General features: G+C 38.9%; 4 protein-coding genes across 6 annotated transcripts; 2 read left to right on the top strand and 2 right to left on the bottom strand.

Annotated features, from left to right (window-relative positions):
• Positions 1–1,495: 1,495 nt before the first annotated feature.
• Lfg (Glutamate NMDA receptor-associated protein 1 lifeguard) lies at positions 1,496–5,738 on the top strand. Of its 3 annotated transcripts, XM_076390480.1 has the most exons (6): positions 1,496–1,686; positions 2,891–2,958; positions 3,367–3,453; positions 3,794–3,974; positions 4,051–4,321; positions 4,442–5,738. In XM_076390480.1, exons 2-6 carry the CDS (start codon positions 2,910–2,912, stop codon positions 4,799–4,801), a joined length of 948 nt encoding a protein of 315 aa, XP_076246595.1. In that variant the 5' UTR covers positions 1,496–1,686; positions 2,891–2,909; the 3' UTR covers positions 4,802–5,738. The 3 variants fall into 3 exon arrangements, with proteins under 3 accessions (XP_076246595.1, XP_076246596.1, XP_076246597.1); XM_076390482.1 differs by lacking the exon at positions 2,891–2,958 and having other exon boundaries at positions 1,619–1,686; XM_076390481.1 differs by lacking the exons at positions 2,891–2,958; positions 3,367–3,453.
• Positions 5,726–7,661, bottom strand: Rab10 (RAS oncogene family member Rab10). The gene is made up of 5 exons (XM_076390484.1): positions 7,364–7,661; positions 7,035–7,095; positions 6,841–6,979; positions 6,677–6,766; positions 5,726–6,600 (listed from the first exon to the last, which is right to left on the bottom strand). The coding sequence occupies exons 1-5, from the start codon at positions 7,488–7,490 to the stop codon at positions 6,415–6,417; spliced, it is 603 nt and encodes a 200-aa protein (XP_076246599.1). The 5' UTR covers positions 7,491–7,661; the 3' UTR covers positions 5,726–6,414.
• Positions 7,662–9,065: 1,404 nt separating this feature from the next.
• On the top strand, positions 9,066–12,065 carry LOC143186740 (uridine-cytidine kinase-like 1). Its single transcript, XM_076390479.1, has 10 exons — positions 9,066–9,234; positions 9,295–9,425; positions 9,856–10,026; positions 10,098–10,204; positions 10,291–10,461; positions 10,535–10,606; positions 10,706–10,957; positions 11,029–11,238; positions 11,316–11,501; positions 11,568–12,065. The coding sequence occupies exons 1-10, from the start codon at positions 9,182–9,184 to the stop codon at positions 11,883–11,885; spliced, it is 1,671 nt and encodes a 556-aa protein (XP_076246594.1). The 5' UTR covers positions 9,066–9,181; the 3' UTR covers positions 11,886–12,065.
• Positions 10,825–15,562, bottom strand: LOC143186746 (uncharacterized). The gene is made up of 13 exons (XM_076390486.1): positions 15,254–15,562; positions 14,773–14,850; positions 14,623–14,717; positions 14,465–14,542; positions 14,240–14,386; positions 14,093–14,168; positions 13,831–14,018; positions 13,596–13,740; positions 13,139–13,354; positions 12,772–12,890; positions 12,474–12,609; positions 12,071–12,388; positions 10,825–11,793 (listed from the first exon to the last, which is right to left on the bottom strand). The coding sequence occupies exons 1-12, from the start codon at positions 15,560–15,562 to the stop codon at positions 12,074–12,076; spliced, it is 1,902 nt and encodes a 633-aa protein (XP_076246601.1). The 3' UTR covers positions 10,825–11,793; positions 12,071–12,073.
• Positions 15,563–19,363: the final 3,801 nt, after the last annotated feature.

The following is a 19,363-nucleotide window of genomic DNA, read 5'->3' as shown; positions in this document are numbered from 1 at the left end:
GTAATCTTGGAGCAAACAATAACTTTTATCTTATGTAGTATTACCTAACAAACGAAAATAGTCTAATAGTACTTCAATCATGCTATATTGCAATACCGTTAAACATATCAGTATATTTAAATCAAACTTTTTCTTTCAATTATTATTTGCTCAATAAAAATAATATAAAATATACTTATTGGCATTCCTGAAATTTCCTCGAATAATCGTATCAAATGCACTAATCATCCGCTTTACGATAATTCTCATTTTCCTCCTCTCCTCTTTCCATATTACAATAGTTTCTGCAAACAGTTTGTACTAAATTTCAAAATTTATAGTCATACTGTAAACTTCATATTTTTTAATATATCTATATTCTCACATTAGAACATAGCTCTAGAATATTACTGTATTTTCTAACACGCATTCTTTACGAGTTGCGACAATTATTTTTTATGACTCAACAACCGGCTGAATTAGGTAACGCTAATTAGTAATTGCACGTACACGCTTATTAAATATTAAAAAAAAATCTCTTTGCTATAACTAGTTTCTTAAAAGTGAGCGCATCATACACATATAACAGTTTAACTGGACTATCCTTGATAAGTACAAAAACATATTACGCAGTATGAGTCATACCAAACGGAGGTCCTCAATACAAATCATATTAAGAGAATTTACAGCAATTAGAATCTCTTACCAACTATGTCGTCAACATTTTTGATATGACGTATCGTAAGTCTATGACGTTCAACATGTCTACCCATCCAACAATGTTTAACAATGGTGTTGCAATTCTCTTTTCTGTAAGTACACGTATCTATATACATATATACCGTATTTAAAGTTACGTTCACACAAGCAAGAACTGTCCGCGAATAGCGAGATTAGTGAACGAACTCATCACTCTCACATGTATTAGTAAAATAGTTTAAAATCATATTGTTAAAATTGTAGAATTAAGGTGACCAGAATTTTTAATGATCCAAAAATGTTTATACATACACTCCCTTCCAAATAAAATACAGGATGATCAGCGAGAATAGTGTAAAATCTACTGTCCTGTGTCCACTGATATTACGAGATAGAAAGGGTACTTTTCAAATCGAGTGGCCATTGCCTCACCAACCACTGATTGCTAAGAATCCCCACCTCGTTCGAAAATTACCCTTTCTACCTCGTGACGTCATTGGATAACGGGTTTTACACCTTCCCACGTGATCGGTTTAACTAGAAACCTCTCGAATGTTAAATAATTTATTGAAAATGCTATTATCGTTGTAAGTGCTGTCAACACTCGTTACAGAGCCATATTACAGGGTTTCTAATTCCAGTTAAATTGATCACCCTGTAATATCACTATTCTCAATGAACAATTCTCGCAATTCTCGCGAACGCCTGTGTGAACACAGCTTTAAAAATAAAGTGTTCCAAGCGGCGCACCACGCAAGCGCGAGTGACGCCGAAGTAACTATACTCAACCTACTTCATATCAGTTACTCGCATGAGATTTCAGTGGAAGCTTGATAAGTGAGGTTCTTGTGACATCCTTGTGCTGCCGCGAACGCAACAAACGACACGTATAAACCGTTTTTTGCAAGAGGAGAAAGACAACATTTTTCGATCGCGTCTGGGCCAACCATATTGCGAAGGTTCGATCCGTCTCGCCGTTTAAGGAGTTTAAACCGCTTTTCGAGAGAGGTAAATAAATGTAGCCTGTAATTCGGCGCACGAATGTGGTTATCGATTGTAACGATTTCCAGAAAGTGCGCATGACGCATTGAATTGACGTGTAAAAGCGGCAACGACGTTTCTCTGTTTTTAACGCCGTGTTGGAATTTCAAGATGAAGTTTCAACGCATCGTTACAGATACGCACGTTCTCGAGAAATTTCACCAGCCATCGGCGAACGTTCGCTTCGACGTTCCGCTCCGTCAGTTGGCGACGCGGGGAAACGTTGATGTGACGGTATCGCCCTATTTCACAATGTTATGATTTATTTCTCATGCTCCCGGGAAGGTATCACATGTTACCTGTCGATTTTCGTTGAAGCATATGAGCGATTGCGCTTGCCATTCTGCGAAAGGGAACACGTCGTGTCGCTTAATTTACGTAACGTCGGCTTTCGTCTTTTGTAGCGACCCTCCTTTTTTTACTCGTAGCGTCAGTCGAGAAAAATGCTCCATATACTCATGTTTTTAACGAGTAGTCTTTTTTTAAACAGCAACGACCGATCACAAGCGACACCAATGCGAAATTAAGATCTTATGTAGGATGTAAATCTAGCGGTAGTGGATTAACTATTGTTTCTAGTCTTGTTTTCAGCTGAAAATCTGCTGAGAAGTAACTAAATTTTAATGCTGTGAATATGCTTCAAGCTTTAAATTCATTAAGTACTGTGTCTTATGATGAATTTTTATAAGTAATAGCAGTTTTTAATACTTTATGCTTTAATAATTTCAGGTATATTTGGTATAGTATCTTAGGTAGCATGTGGTGATTCAGTCATTTTAAGATAAGATAGCATTTATTTAATACATAGGAGAGATTATGTTTTTGTTGAGAGTTCAACAGCTTGATAAATCTTGATGTTGTTGATTTGTAAACATATATTTTTTTTATTTATATTTATGGGGTTAAAGTGATACAATAGTTTTCTGACTGTTGTGTTACATGAAATTGTTTTATTTTGATATTATGTTTAGTTATTAATTGATCAAAATACATTTGTAATATTTTGAATGTTAATTATTAATTATTTTAATGATGAATGAAGTGGAACATTAAACCTTTTCAGTAATTTCATGTATCATCACACTTTAATGTTGCTGGTACATTCGTGCGCTGGTGTTCCATTGATATTACTATTAACAGTGTCTCATGATAATAGTAGAATCTTTTTCAGCTTAAACAAAAACCTAAAGATGGCAACTTGGCAGGGCACAGGTGGAGGATTTTATCCAGGACAACAAGGTTCAGATCCTTTTTCTATGTTCTAAACACTTTTATCACTAATTGTACATTACTCATGTGTTTAATGCGTGCTATGATTCACACCATAAACATCCCTTTAAAATATTTATAACTGTGTTCATATTTCATTCATAACTTGTGATCATCAGCAATCATTGGGAAACTGATAACACTTGCACACTTTAGTACAGAAGAGATGTTGGTGTGATTTATGTCACTATAAAATAATTTGTTTATGAATAGAATTACAAGTTGAAAGAATGATGAAATGGATAATGTTTAAAAATGCTGTGCACCAATATATAGCGGCTGTTTTTTAGAGCACAAAACATAACTATCAATGCTTTGGTTAGCATATTAATTTTACTACAGCACAATATTTTATACATTCAAAAATTGATTGTGCAGGTTACCCTCCACAGAATCCTGGGTATCCTCCACCTCAAGACGGTTACAATCCAGGATATCCATCTGCCCACGGACCAAATCCACCAGGTTAATATAGTATTATATTACCTATAGTACAGAGGTGCCAGCATTATTCGCCCGTCTCTATTCTCGCCGATTTTGAGAACTGACCTCGCCTGCCTCGGCGTTACGTATACAAAATAAATAAACGTATCCGAGTCCTTGTATCGGATATTCCTTCTCACTTACGCTCGATATTTTTCACTTTATCTTTCTCTCATCCTACGAAGAACGGGTTAGAGAAGGAAAATATGTGAGAATTACTCGAACTATAATCACTCGTGATAACGGTCCACGTATGGTCCTGAATTACATACCGAAATGTACATGATGTATGTATATTTATCAATATACATTTATTTTGTAGGACCTGGTTTTATTCCTCCTCCAGGCCCACCTCCTTACGGTCAAGCAGTACCACCACCTGGTCCAATATTTAGTGGTCCACAACCAGGCATGTACGGGTCAAATTATGCAGAGGATCCTATGCAGGATGAAGTCAAAGGATTTGAGTTCAATGACAAATCCATCAGAAATGGATTTATCAGGTTAGTATTATCATTAACACATTGACGATCGCTAATACATTAGACTTACGTAACCGTGGTTTATATCTTTTTGCAGAAAAGTTTACAGTATACTAATGTGTCAGCTTTTAATTACGGTGTCGCTGATAGCGTTATTCCTTTATCACCGCCCTACTAAATTATGGGTGATGAGGCATCCAGAAATGTTTTGGATTTGTTTTGTAGCCACCATAGTCCTAATCATATGTATGGCATGCTGTACCAGTGTAAGAAGAAAAGCTCCCATGAACTTTGTGTTTCTGTTCTTATTCACGTCAGCAGAAGGTTTTCTTCTAGCTGTTGTGTCTTCTACATACAGTTCTGAAGAGGTAAGATATAAATAAACGTGTGTGTATATTTTCATAAATATCAAATAGGCGTTTCTACAATAATTACGTGCTTAGTCACATGTTTTATCGACAGTTATGTAGAAAAGAAAATACTTACAGGTACTATTGGCCGTTGGAATTACAGCAGCTGTTTGTCTTGCACTGACATTGTTTGCATTTCAAACGAAATTTGATTTCACTGCTTTACACAGTATTCTATTCGTTGCACTGATCATTTTTCTACTTTTTGGTATAATTGCGATAATCTGGCCTGGAAAAACCATGTCCTTAGTGTATGCATCACTTGGGGCTCTGCTTTTCTCTGTATACTTGATTTACGATACCCAGCTAATGATCGGCGGCAATCACAAATATTCAATTTCGCCAGAGGAGTATATCTTCGCTGCATTGAATCTTTACGTAGACGTTGTCAACATATTCTTGTACATCTTGGCAATTATTGGTTCTTCACGAGATTAATAATGGAACACATTTCTTTTCGAATTTGTCGCTGATTTAATATTGAATGCAAAATGCTTTTCCTTGTTATTATGTTCTAACTCTCTTTACTTTATACATGGAGAGTCTGTTACATATGAATAACGAAGCGTATAAGGAGAGATATTGACAGCGTTAATTTCCATGAAATATGATAGCTTTTTACACGTTTTTCAAAATATCTAACCAACACAGAAAGTACAGAGAAATTATTGTTTTAATGTTCGACCTCTAGTCTTGTAAGTGAAACGAAGTAATTCCTACGCTTACTGAAAAATGGTAAGCTAATTGTTGTTATATATAAGAATATTGCTAGAATTACAATAACTACAAATATATTATAAAATAAGATAATTGTGTTATGCATAATAATTGTGTGATGTATAATTATTATGTAACACATAATTACGTAACGCATAAATAGTGTTGTATACAAAGTATTTATATATGTATTTACTTCATTTCATTTTTCTTTACTAAAAAAATTGATTCAAACACATATGCAATGTATTTGATGTCCATGTTAGATGTAGATGTAATATCCAAATATATTTCGAAATTTCTAAAAATGCATATGTATTACTACCCGTTATGTGTGTCTATAGAACAGATGTATTATTTCTTCATATTTACATAATAAAAATGTATCAAATTATTGTTCATTTTTGTTTATTATCATGATTGTGATACGCTTTAAATTTTATTTCACAATGTATGGAATAGTTTTATACGCTTTGCTGGTACACTGTGTAAGAATAGAAACAATCGATTCCGTACATTATGAAAATTACAAATGTTTAATAACATAAATACATTATTAAATTATATAAAAGATATGCTTTTTATTGTGTATTTACCAGAAATGTATTTTGTATTTATCATGAAGGGAAATAAAAGGCAGCTGTGTCGAAATCGTGAATATTTGTATTTATAGTAAATTAGTCTTACACAAATAGGATAAAAGCTCTTGGTCTCAAACTTTCAGATTTTAACTTAAGATGTAAATAAGCATATATAGTGCAATATCCGTATGAAAAAGCATTCAATGTTCACGTAGATTTTAAAAGCCCACATTCATTCTCACTCTTCTCATTTATGGTAACAAATTGCAGCCTCATAACAAATAAATTGTCCCTAGTTTGACTTTGTTCGTGCAACAACGCATGGAGTTTCTTTATGAAGAACAAGCCCCATCAATAGTGCTTATTATTGATTCCTTATGTATAAAAACTCTGATGGAGCATTAATATCTGTATACATGCAATAGACACATTTATAAGTGCACTCATATGCGTGACAAACAGCATTTATAACCCACCCTTTAAAACCCAGGTATAATTAAAAAACTTCACTCTTAAATTGGTTGTCTTATTCCCTTTCTTTTTTCGTTATACTTCGAATTGAACGTGTTTTCTCCTTTTTTTATTAGAACTGTCGTCGAGTAAGTTGAATTGAATTTGATTAGGCAGTGTCGTGAAGATTTTAATTATACTATTATGCTTTAAATTATGCTCTAAATCTATCCATAAATCTATTTTGAGTGGCACGAGCTGATATATAGTTTATTATGCGCCGTTAAAATAAATAATATAAAATTAGCAGCACAGAGTAGTACTTCTTTCCACCCTTCGATCAACAGTTACTCTATCAGGAGCATCTTGAGGTTCTTTCCCATGCGTCTTCTCTAATATTGCTTCTGCTAATTCACTAAATGCACGATCGATGTTGTAATTAGTTTTTGCTGATGTTTCCATAAATCTGATTCCATGCTCTCTTGCTATCTGAAAGGGGATATTAATTTCTTAGTCCTCTTAAATACTTCACATCCAACAAAGTGAAAACACAAGATTATTTTACCGCTTCTCCTCTTTCCGTACTAATAACACGTTTGTCCTCCATATCAGTTTTATTTCCCAGAATCAATTTCTCCACATCTTCATTCGCATGCTGAAATAAAAAAGAGCAGAACAAAAATGCCTGTGCGTTCTTCTCTAAACCGACAAAAGACCATCTCTACTCACTTCATCTATATTTCTCAACCATTTGACAATATTTTCAAATGTTTTCTCAGCAGTAATGTCATAAACAAGCATAATACCCATTGCACCTCTGTAATATGACATAGTAATAGTATGGAATCGCTCTTGCCCTGCAGTGTCCCTGTAAACGCGCAGATTAAGGGCTGTTTAGAAAGATTGAATACTCCACAACTTACCATATCTGTAACTTGATTTTCTTTCCCCTTAATTCCACTGTCTTGATTTTAAAATCGATACCTAAGTGACAGAAAGCATACATTTATTTATTTACACAAAACATTCATCAACAATACTCGGCACTCTGATCCCACAGCTCCACGTGTCTGCGACACCAAAAGCGAAACGACGGTCCCGATCGTCGTCCATTGTTTATCAATAATAATTTCGCGCATTTTCATCCGCACAATGCTCGCCAGCATAACCTACTTCGCCGAAAGGGACTCGACAGCGTCGAGTGAATCACACCGCGAAACTCTTCACCGTTATTCCCTGACGATTCCCTTACCTATGGTGGAGATGAACGTTGAGGAGAAGGCATCGTCCGAAAATCTAAACAATATACAAGTCTTGCCGACCCCGGAATCACCGATGAGCAATAACTTGAACAATAGATCGTACGTCTTTTTCGCCATTTCACCGTTCGGTCCGCGTTAACGGGGCGCCGTGGGGAACGAAAACTATCGGAGCTGTGGTTGCACGATCAGCAGCTTCTCCAGACGACGCTCGTCCGAACATCGAACGCTCTGAACGATTATAGGTTTCAAGGTCGGTCGAGGGCGCGTCTCGTCGACGTACAACGGTGCCTCGTTAACGACGGAGAAACCGGTCACAGGGGCTGACTATTAAAAGACAATACGACGTCACGCAACAGAGCAGCACGCAGAAGCATCGGGGTAACTTTGCACTTCGCGTTCGGGAGCGTGGCGAACTGCTGGGTTATCGGCTAAGCAACGATTTCCTGACACGGCTCGCTCCTTCGATCGTAATTAGCGGCAATCGCGGAACCGTGCCGGGTTCAGCTGGAAATATTCTATCTACCACGGGAGGTCACCACCATTGCCAGATCAACGTTCAAATCGGCCGGATCCGATGCACAGGGGCCACACGTGAGGGCACACGCGAAATTATTGCTTATTTTATCGATTACCCGTTACTGATTTATATATACTGCTGGACGACGACGAGCATCGATGTATTTGCTGAAACGATGCACCGACGCTCCACGGCGCAGTATGTTTTTCTATGACCGAGATAATTGTTCTGTCAATAGTAGCGCGAGTCGTTCGACTAGAAATCAATTCTGCAAACACGTCTGACATACGATGAAAAGACGATGATAAATCGTGTATAACTGGAAATTGAGAAAGGGTCACTTGTAGTGGGCGAAAGAGCGTTTCATGCGCATGTTTTTTTTTTTTTTTTTTTGATCCAAATGAGTTTGTTTTCATCGTTAGGAGGGATTAAAAAACCTTGTAACTTTGTTTGCTATAAAGGTGCGATAATTGACGTTACTTAATCTCGAAGTGTATGCATAACGTGCATTATCATTTAAATGCACTTGAGTGAGTAATGACCGCAGGGCGTCACGATTTATAGGATATCATTTTTTTCAATGCTCTTTCAACGTTTTATAACTCTTTAAACTATTTGATATGACAGATTCAGATTCCTACAGCCGATCAATCATGATTCTATTTTCAGTCCTTCTGTATAATCATCAAACTTTAATTCCTGGAATAGAATCGATCACATTCAAGCAAATAGTCTCGCGTGCAAACTCAAAGAACGTACAGTAGAACTTTAACCGAGTCTCAATTATTCACAGTTTCTCCTATTCAAAATTAATGTTATCTGCTGTAATAACAAAAGTGCAGTAGAACATCGATTTAGACCTGTATGTACTACAATTTAACAGTAATCTACTGGAAAAACAACAAAATTAGTCATTCAGAGAGTTCTTTAGATCTCCCTCTCACATTAAACCAGTTAATCAAGATTTTCTCTTAATGATAATTGAAGATTTTCGCAAAAATTTTGAAAGAACAACGCCCGATTAAATTTGACAAATTTTCAAATTTTCGCGACAAATTTGAACCCACGCTATCGTCAGAGATAAGCGGAGCAACATATCGTTTCAGATCGCAACGATAGGTGGCGATGCATGTACCCTAGGATCATTCGTCGTCACCTGTCTTCGCAGCTTGCAGTTTTCGTCGAGTCTGTATCTAACGCACGAGGGTAAACGGCTCGACGAAACGCAACGCGAAAGTGTAGCTGCGCCCGCGTGGGTCCACGTTCGAGCGTTTTGCACGTGATCGGGAACATGGCAGCTAAGGTGCAACATTTCGATCCACCGAGCTCGGCGAGCTCCGAAAGGTGAGCCACAGCACGTTGTCGATTTCTTATTAGTGAACGAATTCGAATTTTCTGATTCAGCGATGACGCGGAGATTTGTTTGGACGAGCGTGAGATCTCCATCGCTGACGATCTCTGCGAAGATGCCGAACATTACAGACGTTCCGATATCGCAACACCTACGCCACAGTCCCCGCGACCGCCTTCCACGGGTAAGATACCCTGTCAACTCGCTTTCAGTGGCCTTCAAAATAATCTGATTATTCGAATTTGTACAATTACCGATAACACACTGTTCTCCTTCAAGTGTTGGTATTCTGATGTTACGTTTCTTGGTAGTTATATAGATTGTATGCTAATTATTTTCAGAGCCAGTGTTTTGGAGTACTTGTATTTGGCATGCAGGATATACTTGGTTTAATGAAATAGAAACTCTGTATAAGTCAAAGAGGACAACCAGAGCTTTTAAAAGTAGTTATTCCTCGATACCTTTATCCTTTCTTAACAATTCCTTGGAATATTATATGTAGAAATTGTACATTATCATTAATAATTTTTTCCTTCTACCTTTTCCTAAATAAGTTGGATAGTATGGAAGATGTAATATATAGTCTAAAGTAGAGATTTCTAATCATATAACAGGGTCTCAAAGGTCCCCAAGGTCACGGAGGCAACGTACCACCAGCTTATCTCAGTCTAGTAAGAAGACCTCTGCAGAGTCCATTCTTAGAAGCAAGACTAGAACAATATATACGGCTGGTAGACCACCATGGTACAATTCAGCTGGTCAGCAAGTAGAACCCTTTGTAATAGGTTGGTAGTATGTACTATATTTTTTTAAGATAGTAGAAGGATGTTTGAAATTATTTGTAGCTCTGCTTTAGGTATTTGTGGAGGTAGTGCATCTGGTAAAACAACAGTTGCAACAAAAATTATAGAGTCTCTGGATGTACCATGGGTGACGCTTCTTAGCATGGATTCCTTCTACAAAGTACTAAGAACTGACATTTTTTTTATCAATCGTATCTCTAAATATTACAAGTAGATCATTAACACTATGAAGAATTTTTGGCACAGGTGTTAAATGAAAAACAGCACGAAATGGCTGCACATAATGAATACAATTTTGATCATCCTGATGCTTTTGATTTTGAGTTACTTAAAACGACGCTGCAGCGCCTGAAAGAAGGCAGAATGGTGGAAGTTCCTATTTATAATTTCGTAACTCATAGCAGAGAAAGTAGAACCGTAAGTTATCATCAATGAGTACGTAAAAAATCGTTAAATTTGTTTTATACATATTGTATTCCTTGTTCCAAAGAAAACAATGTATGGCGCCAACGTCATTATATTTGAAGGAATATTGACATTTTACAATCCCGACGTTTTAAAGGTAAGCCAATGTATTGTCGAGAAAGCAAGATAAGTGGATCTATGACAAGGTACAAAAGTAAACAAACTACCACTGATCTGCTTTCTTCGATTGGTCAAGATGTGCGACATGAAGGTGTTCGTTGATACTGACGCTGATGTGAGGCTTGCGCGACGATTACGTAGGGACATATCACAAAGAGGGAGGGACTTGGAGGGTGTCTTAAAACAATACAGTACTATGGTGCAACCAGCTTTTTATTATTACATAGCGCCGTTAATGGTTCACGCTGACATTATCGTACCACGTGGTGGCGAAAACGAGGTCGCGATAGAACTTATTGTACAGCATGTACACACACAGCTCCAATTGGTAAGACAAACTGTTATTGCCCCAAATATTAGCTCCGTACATCTTTTATTTATTACTATTTCTCATTTTAGAGGGGTTTCAAACTCAGAGAAAAATTAGCTCATTCGTATATTGGTCAGCCATTGCCATCTTCTCTCTACCTGCTTCCAGATACACCACAAATTAAGGGTCTACATACTTTTATAAGGAACAAGGAGACATACAGAGACGAGTTTATTTTTTATTCTAAACGTTTGATACGTTTAGTCATCGAGTATGCGTTATCCCTTTTACCTTTCGAGGTTCGCACAGCATGCAATAATTAAACACGACTGCTATCGATCGTCATATCAGTATTTACATTGTCACATGTTTAAAGGACGTAACAGTGGAAACTCCTCAAGGGGTATTGTATCAGGGAAAGCGTGGAGCAACAGATAAGATATGTGGCGTTTCGATTTTGCGTGCCGGGGAAACGATGGAACAAGCTGTTAGGGATGTATGTAAGGATATAAGAATAGGAAAGATACTTATACAAACGAACCAACAGACTGGAGAACCAGAAGTACGTATTCCTTCAGAATTTTCTATTACTCAGAAACTTAATGGGAATTACTGATATATGTTATAGCTGTACTACCTCCGATTACCAAAGGATATCAAAGACTATAGAGTAATATTGATGGATGCAACAGTGGCAACTGGCGCCGCTGCCATCATGGCTATCAGAGTTTTATTGGATCATGATGTTGCCGAGGAGAACGTGCTGCTCGTGTCTCTGCTCATGGCAGAGTCGGGTGTGCACTCGATTGCATACGCGTTCCCGCGCGTTAAAATCGTCACGTCCGCCTTAGATCCTGTGATAAACGAGAAGTTCTACGTGTTACCTGGTATCGGTAACTTCGGGGACCGATACTTCGGTACCGAGCCATCGTCCATTGAGAATTAATGTGGCTCAAGGAACTCTCAGTCTCGAATTTATACGGTTATTTAATCTGTTATTGCGATGCAAATACAGTAATCTCATAATCTTTAATAAATTTGTGTTACACTCAGGAACATGTGTAACATCCTGCCTGATTGCCCCACGTTGATGAATTAGATTACAGAGTTTATTTTAGGTTATTGGCTTACATGTTAAAGCGGTGTTGTGTTGAGGTTAGGGCCAATTTCACCCCTTTCAGCGGTACCACCATTACTGCGTAGTTGTCTGTAACCTCGCGCGCTTGCTCGGCGGGAACGGCGCCAGGAATCTAAATTCCCAATGTTTGCGCTGTTCGGCTGTCCCAAGAGATACGTGATTAGTCTGTCTAGAGCTGCCAAATCCTCGCTCGTCTTGGCAGAATTCTCTAAAGCATCTGGTGGACGAATATCGGATGCCTCCTTCGCGAGTACAGTATTTGCAATATTGCTCGCGTTGCCAACGTGGTTGAAGCCCAACTTCGGCGTAAACTGTATAGGATGAGTGTAAGGTATTAATTCAGATGTCTGATTGAAGTAGAAGATCAATATTGGTTCTGTGATAAAGAGTCAATACCTCTTCTAGACCGTATTGACCGTAACTTAATCTTTGCACTTTGCGGAAAGTCTCGTCATCTATGGCTTCGCGTACTGCTTCGTTTAGGGTTTGTTCCAATGCTCTTTGTTTTGTTTTACTTAATCCATCATAGTAGCTATTGTTTACAGAAAATAATTATAAGTAGAGCTTTTTTTACAGCCTATTTATCGAATTATGAGGATTCAATCGTGCCATTTGCATATTTTTTTCTCTTTTCTATCGACACAATTGCATTGTTGATTTTTTTATAATTTAAAATTGAAATCATTCTAGTTACCTCGAGTCCAGAGAACTATTATCTCGCGAGATATTTTTATCGCGCACCAGGCGAATATCGTGCTCCCAGAAGCGACGCAGTTCCGGTGTAGATGTGTACGGCGCGGCCACTTCCTTAATCTGAAACGAAATCATGCTCAGCGATCTCATCACAGATGTACTGCCTTCAATTCGCAGGAGAGGAGGAGCGGAAGTAGCATTACAGAAATTGACCATTTCCAGTCTAACATTACAAGTCCTAGATGGTTAAATAATTCATGAAAATGGAGGTAAAATTTCTGATATTATCGAAGGAAATTGCATGGCACGGAATCTCACGTTACCGTCTCTCGACTTAACTAAAGGTTAACTGCGTCGACCTTGCTCACCTTTAAAACGATTATCGCCGTGATAAAGATACACATCACGTTAATAAAGGTCAGGCACGCGCTGATTATGCCGTTGCAGAAGAACTCAACCGGTAAGTAATCGGTGTACACGTACACGTACGAGGTATTGTAGTTTGTGTACGATTCGCCTTTCATATGCGGCATTTTAATCGGCCGATAGATCAGCCATATGCATCCAAGCGCCCAGAATAAACCCTGTGGAAAAATTGATTATCGCGGCCAGATTAATTCCTCTTATTGTCAGTTTCAGGGAAAGGGGACTGTCAACACCAGAAACTTCTATTTCCATTCGTGATGTAGTTCGTTCTAAATTGATTGTAATTGCTTTTGGCAGCGATTGTCGAACGTAACGTTGAACGTGATTCGTGGAAGCTTATACAACTCATTTTCACTTAATCGTTTTTTTTGTTTAGCTTAATTGATTTCATTTACTTACGCAATTTACTACTGGAGGTAACAATGAAGCTGATATAGCCACCCCGATGAGGGGTCCATTGCTACCTTGTAATAAAGCCACGGCTACGCCTGTACCAGAAGGCAGGGCCCATAACACTCCCATCCAAAGAGATCTATAATTCCCTCTGAAGAAAATAAAAATGGTTTTATCTTATTTTTTTCAACCCTACTGACTCTATTTTTCGTAGCAATTATTTCGTTTATAAAAATCGTACCTGCCCTTCATTTCATCAGTTGGCCAGTCATTGTAACCCCAAGGCATCTCAGTGGTGCCTAAAAGGAGGCCAAAGATGAAGCCGAAGAGTATGGAGAGAAATATACCAAGTAGCAAGCTCTTCAGGCCTACGAATTGAAGATTTCTGTCAGCTATTATAGTGCCAAAAGTCAGTGACATCACGGGACCCTTGAACATGATCAACAGTATAGATATTTTTGATTGAAATTAATGTAATTAAATTATATGGTGATGGGTCCTACCATTAAGGGAGATACCAACATGGCAGCGACGACGTTCGTCGCGCTGTTTTCGACGAGACCTAGCGCTGCTAGACAACTAAAAGAAATTACAAAAATTTGATTTTCTGCAGATTTAAAGAGAGCTGAAATAAAAAGAATAATTCATACTCCGCTGTCAGTACCAGCAACACATAATCAAATGTAAGATCGCCTCCACTGCGGACGCTATCGACCACTTGTTTTACCGTCAATTTCGAGCGTATCGATTCCACGAAGGCCTTCCAAGCGTTCTTTCTATCCTCCGATTCCTTTCGCCTAAAAGAAGAAATTATTATTTTATCCTGCATCCTATTTCCCACAGGATCAATGTTAAATAATTTTCTTCGCGACGACCTTCGTGCTAAATCTGCCTTACTGACGGAGAAATGAGTGTTATCCATGCCACTGTACGTGCACTGAGTGGGAATCACGCTGAAAAATGTTTGAAGCCAGATGAATGCATTTCGAAAAGTTGTACGCGGTTGCTCTAAAGCTAGGGTAAGATGCATCACCTTACTATGGAGTTCATTTTCACGCCGATTCCCATTTCCGTCAGGCAGTGCAAGCAATTCTCGCATGGCTCCCCAGCGGGTACCGGAAATATCACCTTCGCGTGCAGCAAAATGAGTTCGGGAATGGAGGCATGAGTGTTAATCTCTTACCTCGTAGTACATATTTTCTTTGTCCTTGCACCAGACCACGTGCTCGACTTTTAGCTTCTTCAACAACTCCTCTAAGACCTTTGGTATTTGAAAAGAAGGAAATTTTAGTGTATAATTATTTTTTTTAGTGCAATTATTTCTGTATTGAAAAAAAGACTTATGTTTTTATTTTTCAGGCAGATTTTTTTCTATTTCAGATACTTCAATTTTTTGTTCTATTTTAATGAAAGAAATTAGACATTTATTAGCTTCTTCTCTCGGATATTATCAATCTCAATAATATCTAAAATGCTTCTATTTAATTATTCTAGTACCTCAATTTTTACTGTATTCTAATAAACTTAGTAGATACAGTGTTTTTAATGATGGGCATGCAAAGGAATTTTTGGAACTTTTTATACAAAAAACAGCAGAGAATTTGAATGTACTATCCGCTATAATTATTTTTGGATTACTTATAATAATCTCGAATTTTCTTTACCGTTTCCATCGACACAAAAACAGGACTTTTGCGCTGACCGGAAGTGCTATGTTCTCCAGGTCGACGATGCCTCCTTCCATCCAAATCGTCATTAAGATCAACAACATCTTCTAATTCGTCATTGTTATCCAGCATCAATAACTGAGTCTTACTCTTCGTTTGCTTGAGACGCAGATCCACCTTCGATGCTGGTATTGGTTTACTAGGTTTCTCATTCTTTTTGGGTTGCTTCAAGGGGGTACCGAATATCAGTTCGTGCTCGTAACTCAAAGTAGGTATGCAAACTAGAAACACGACACCACCAGGCATTGTTATTCGAAAAAAGGCGACTCAGATCCTATCACTGTTATCACGTCACGTTTTCTTCTGCCTCTTTTACGATTCTACCCAGTCGATCTCGAGTGGATCGCAGTTTCATTTACGGATTGCTAATTGCTTTATTGCTTGGTCTCTAATTAGCCACGCGTCGAGGTGGAGTGAGGCGATACTCACGTGTCTCGCGTGATCCTTCTGAGGATATATCATCGTTCTAATTGATAGGAATTTTAATGAGAATTTCAAGGGAAAGATTAGGAACAAAGGTAATGAAAAGCCAGTGTTTTTACGAAATAAACATTTATTTTAACAAATCAACAGCGTAAAGACTAGCGTCTAGAGACTAGTCCGACGTCACGTCTGATCTAGGTAACTAGAGGCCACCAGGAATATTCTGTGCGAAGGGAAGTTTCCATCTATTCCGCGATTCTCATGAGAATTGAACTGGTTCAGCCCTGTCGAAAGCGCTTCCGTGTGTTTCAAAGCGACGTGTGCGTGAAAAAATACCGCCTAAACAACAGGCCCAAAGGGAATCCTAACAAACGTACTCCTAATTGACAAGAACTAGTTCGCGTCGATCTCGAGGTCAGAAACACTCCAACACTGTCGACAGACTCGGAAACATTTGCCTATTGGACAAACATATTTGCCTTCTGCCACAAAGTCGTGGATAAGCGAGTCACAAGCTTGGAAACGATGAAATTACAATTCTTCATAGAGTAAGTACTACGCCAAGGATATCTGCTTTTAACATCGCTGTTAAAGACTTTTAATATAGACAGAATATTTCAGCGGCTGTCTTCGTTTCCAACCCCATCGACGCGATAACAATATTGATCCTAATCAGTTAAACAACAGATCTGTGTTTTATTCAATTCCATAAATAGTCGAGGGTCGAATCGCCTCGAATTGTTTCAGCAGGCTTCAATTCTCGAGGAATCTGGAACTCTGCCCTTTCCCTTGACACTTCCCTCGCTAGTTGCACACTTTCGACACGCCGATGTTCCTTGTCCCGTGTCCAATAAATGGTGGTAGTAATAGTCATCGTAATAACTTGCTACGTTATCCGCTAAGGAAAAGATTCTCTTTTATGTACATACGGTGTTATCTTTCGCGTTAGGTACTGACCTACGGCTGACATCCGCGGTTCTTCTTCTACTTGAGACTGTTATTCTTTATTAGTATTGTTATTTTGTTCTCTTTGTGTTTTAAGGCCATACTTAAGGAGAGGAGCGCTTCGACAACTTCCGTGTGTCTGTCGCCGCGAAGGGCTTCGACGATACCAGAGACAAGTCGTCTTTTTCTTTGCATAATCTAGGTTTTATTGTGCAATGCACTCGTTTCGGTGATCCCCGAGCTTCTTGCGTGTTGCTTTATTATTATTATTATCGTTTTGGAGATCCTTCTCTTGGGCGATCCAGGAAACAGTCACGCGAGGATCGTCGTCGAAAACGTGACCGTCTACGAGAGCATTTGCTGCTCTGATGGCGTTGGATCACTGCAGGGATTCTTGTGTATTAGATTTCTAGGTACAAACGATTCAGTAAAATTCGAGGAATTCTTGCTCGGTGATCGAATGATAAGTATGCAGAAGCTACTGAAGTATAAAGTTTATGTGAGATTTGTTGCTATATTAAGCGAGGTAGTTTGCTGGTACTTGGTGGTAAAATAGTAACAAGAATCTCTGCAGACGCTTTGTGTGAGAACAATGAGCTGCTCGAAAGAAGGCGTTGGAATCTCCTGTGTTGAGGACTCGAGGGTTTTTCAGGCATAGTATTTTTTGTAGATTTCATAGTAACATAGAAAAATAGGATTTTATTATTCTAATTTTAAGCACCACGTTTGGTTTAATATTAGCCAAAGTTATCATTATTAGATAAATAAAAGTTCCACTGTATCAATTAATTTTTAATCTAATATCTAATATTATCATAAATTTTTCAGATCAGCTTCTCAACTTCTCAACCTGGGAGAAAGAGCTAGAAAGCTGGAAGGAAAGAATTTTGCTGCGAGAAAATTCTCATGTCCTCAGTGGTAATAAGGAGATTCAGCCCCCTTTCTAACACTACAACTGCGCCAGTCTAATTCTAGACTCGCATCTATAGAAACTCGAAAGCAGAATCGCGCGATGACTTCAACAAGTCGCAATTCGCGTGTTATGCACCCGATTGCATTTCTCATTAAAGAAACAATCGCGTGTCGCGGGCTAACTATGCGCGCGTCTCTACAGCTGCACCCTCAGTAAAGCAATAAAGAAAAATATTTATTGATGTTCCATGTTTCTTGAGAAAATTGCCTATTGTTGCAGCTAACCATGTTTCAGATTTGATGGGACCCACACTTTTTATTTCTTCTCTCTTTCTGTCACAATCGATAATGATTAGTCTTGCAGCTGCAAGGAAGAAGTCTTCTTCAACCATTATTTGCAACTTGGAAGGAACTGATTATTACAATTTGCAAGTGAATGACTTATTGCTAGGAACAAATGTTTTGCTTAAAACTGAGAGGAAGCCTAATTTGGTACCTATTTAATGGACACTTGTTGGAGTATGTAGCATCAGGTAGTAAAAAGGTTCTCTTTGCTGCTTCACTGAGGAAGCTCATGGGTCTCTAAGCGCAACACAGAAGCCCGCGCCTAAATTTCCTCCGAAAGTCCTCTCAATCTCCGTCGTACCGGAAGCAGCGGTCACAACGCTAGGATGCTTCTAGGAATCTTAAGGCCACGATACCAAGTCATGAGCGATCTTTTGTAGCAGTCGTCGCACAAGAAATGCGCGGCGTAGACGCTCGAGCCTGCCGAAAAAAGGCTCGAGCCATAGGAAAAGTGTCGCGCGCGTTCCCTGTCATCGCATCAATCTTTCAGCACGCAGAAAAGCAACAGCGACGAGGATCGAGGAGGAAATCCCCGTGGTCGATCCGCGTGCCAGAGGAAGCATTCGAAATGAACTACTTAAAATCACCGTTCCCCCGCGTCTCTATTGACCGTCAGTCGTGCGTGGAGGGAATGGTATCGGTTAAAAAAATAGCTTTCTCTCTTCCACGATCCACTCGAATATTCAAGAAGGACTCGCGCACGGTAGACCGAGTATCAAAAGAATCGCAATCGCGGTGGACCTCTGCCGAGAAGTGACGCTCAAGCTTCTCGTTTTTGCTCTGTCCCCAGTCAATCTTCGCACACACCTGTCAAATTAACACGTTCGCTGATAGTATCGAAGCATTGTTGAAGTAGCTAGTCTTCCCTGTACCAGGCGTCGACGGTGTGTCGACAGAGTATCAATTAGTATCTTAAGCCTAAGCGTACATCTATTGATAATCAGTGACCGACAATTTTGTAGGTCTAAAGGTCGATTACAGACTGAACAATCTTCCTTTTTCTATCTAATAGATCAGAAGACAATCGACGTATAAAATTTGCAATTGGCCTTTAGGCTGACAGAATTGGCAGTAGGTTGTGCATGTCACGCCACTAGTATTTTTCTATTATTTTTCTGATGGCAATCGACGCCTTAAATACGGGACATTATCGCTACCTCAGCATTGCTTTGACAGTGTCAGCAAAAGTGTCAAGGGACAAAATACTCTGCACCTCTTTCTCACCGAGGAACCTAACCAGCTAAACACCCCGAGAACTCGTTTCTGCGTGCGAATGAAAGCATCGGTAGTCAACGAGGATATTTCCCGTCATCGTGGTCCTTCAGGAGGAGAGCGTCGGCTGAACTAACGAAATGGCGCCTGTCCCACCTGCGCTGAGGCGTCTGTCTTCGATAGGAGCGCCAGAGGTCGCCGAAGAGCGCC

The sequence above is a fragment of the Calliopsis andreniformis genome, unplaced genomic scaffold (genome assembly GCF_051401765.1).
Source record: "Calliopsis andreniformis isolate RMS-2024a unplaced genomic scaffold, iyCalAndr_principal scaffold0022, whole genome shotgun sequence".
Lineage (NCBI taxonomy): Eukaryota > Metazoa > Arthropoda > Insecta > Hymenoptera > Andrenidae > Calliopsis > Calliopsis andreniformis.
This window is presented reverse-complemented; position numbering and strand designations above follow the sequence as displayed.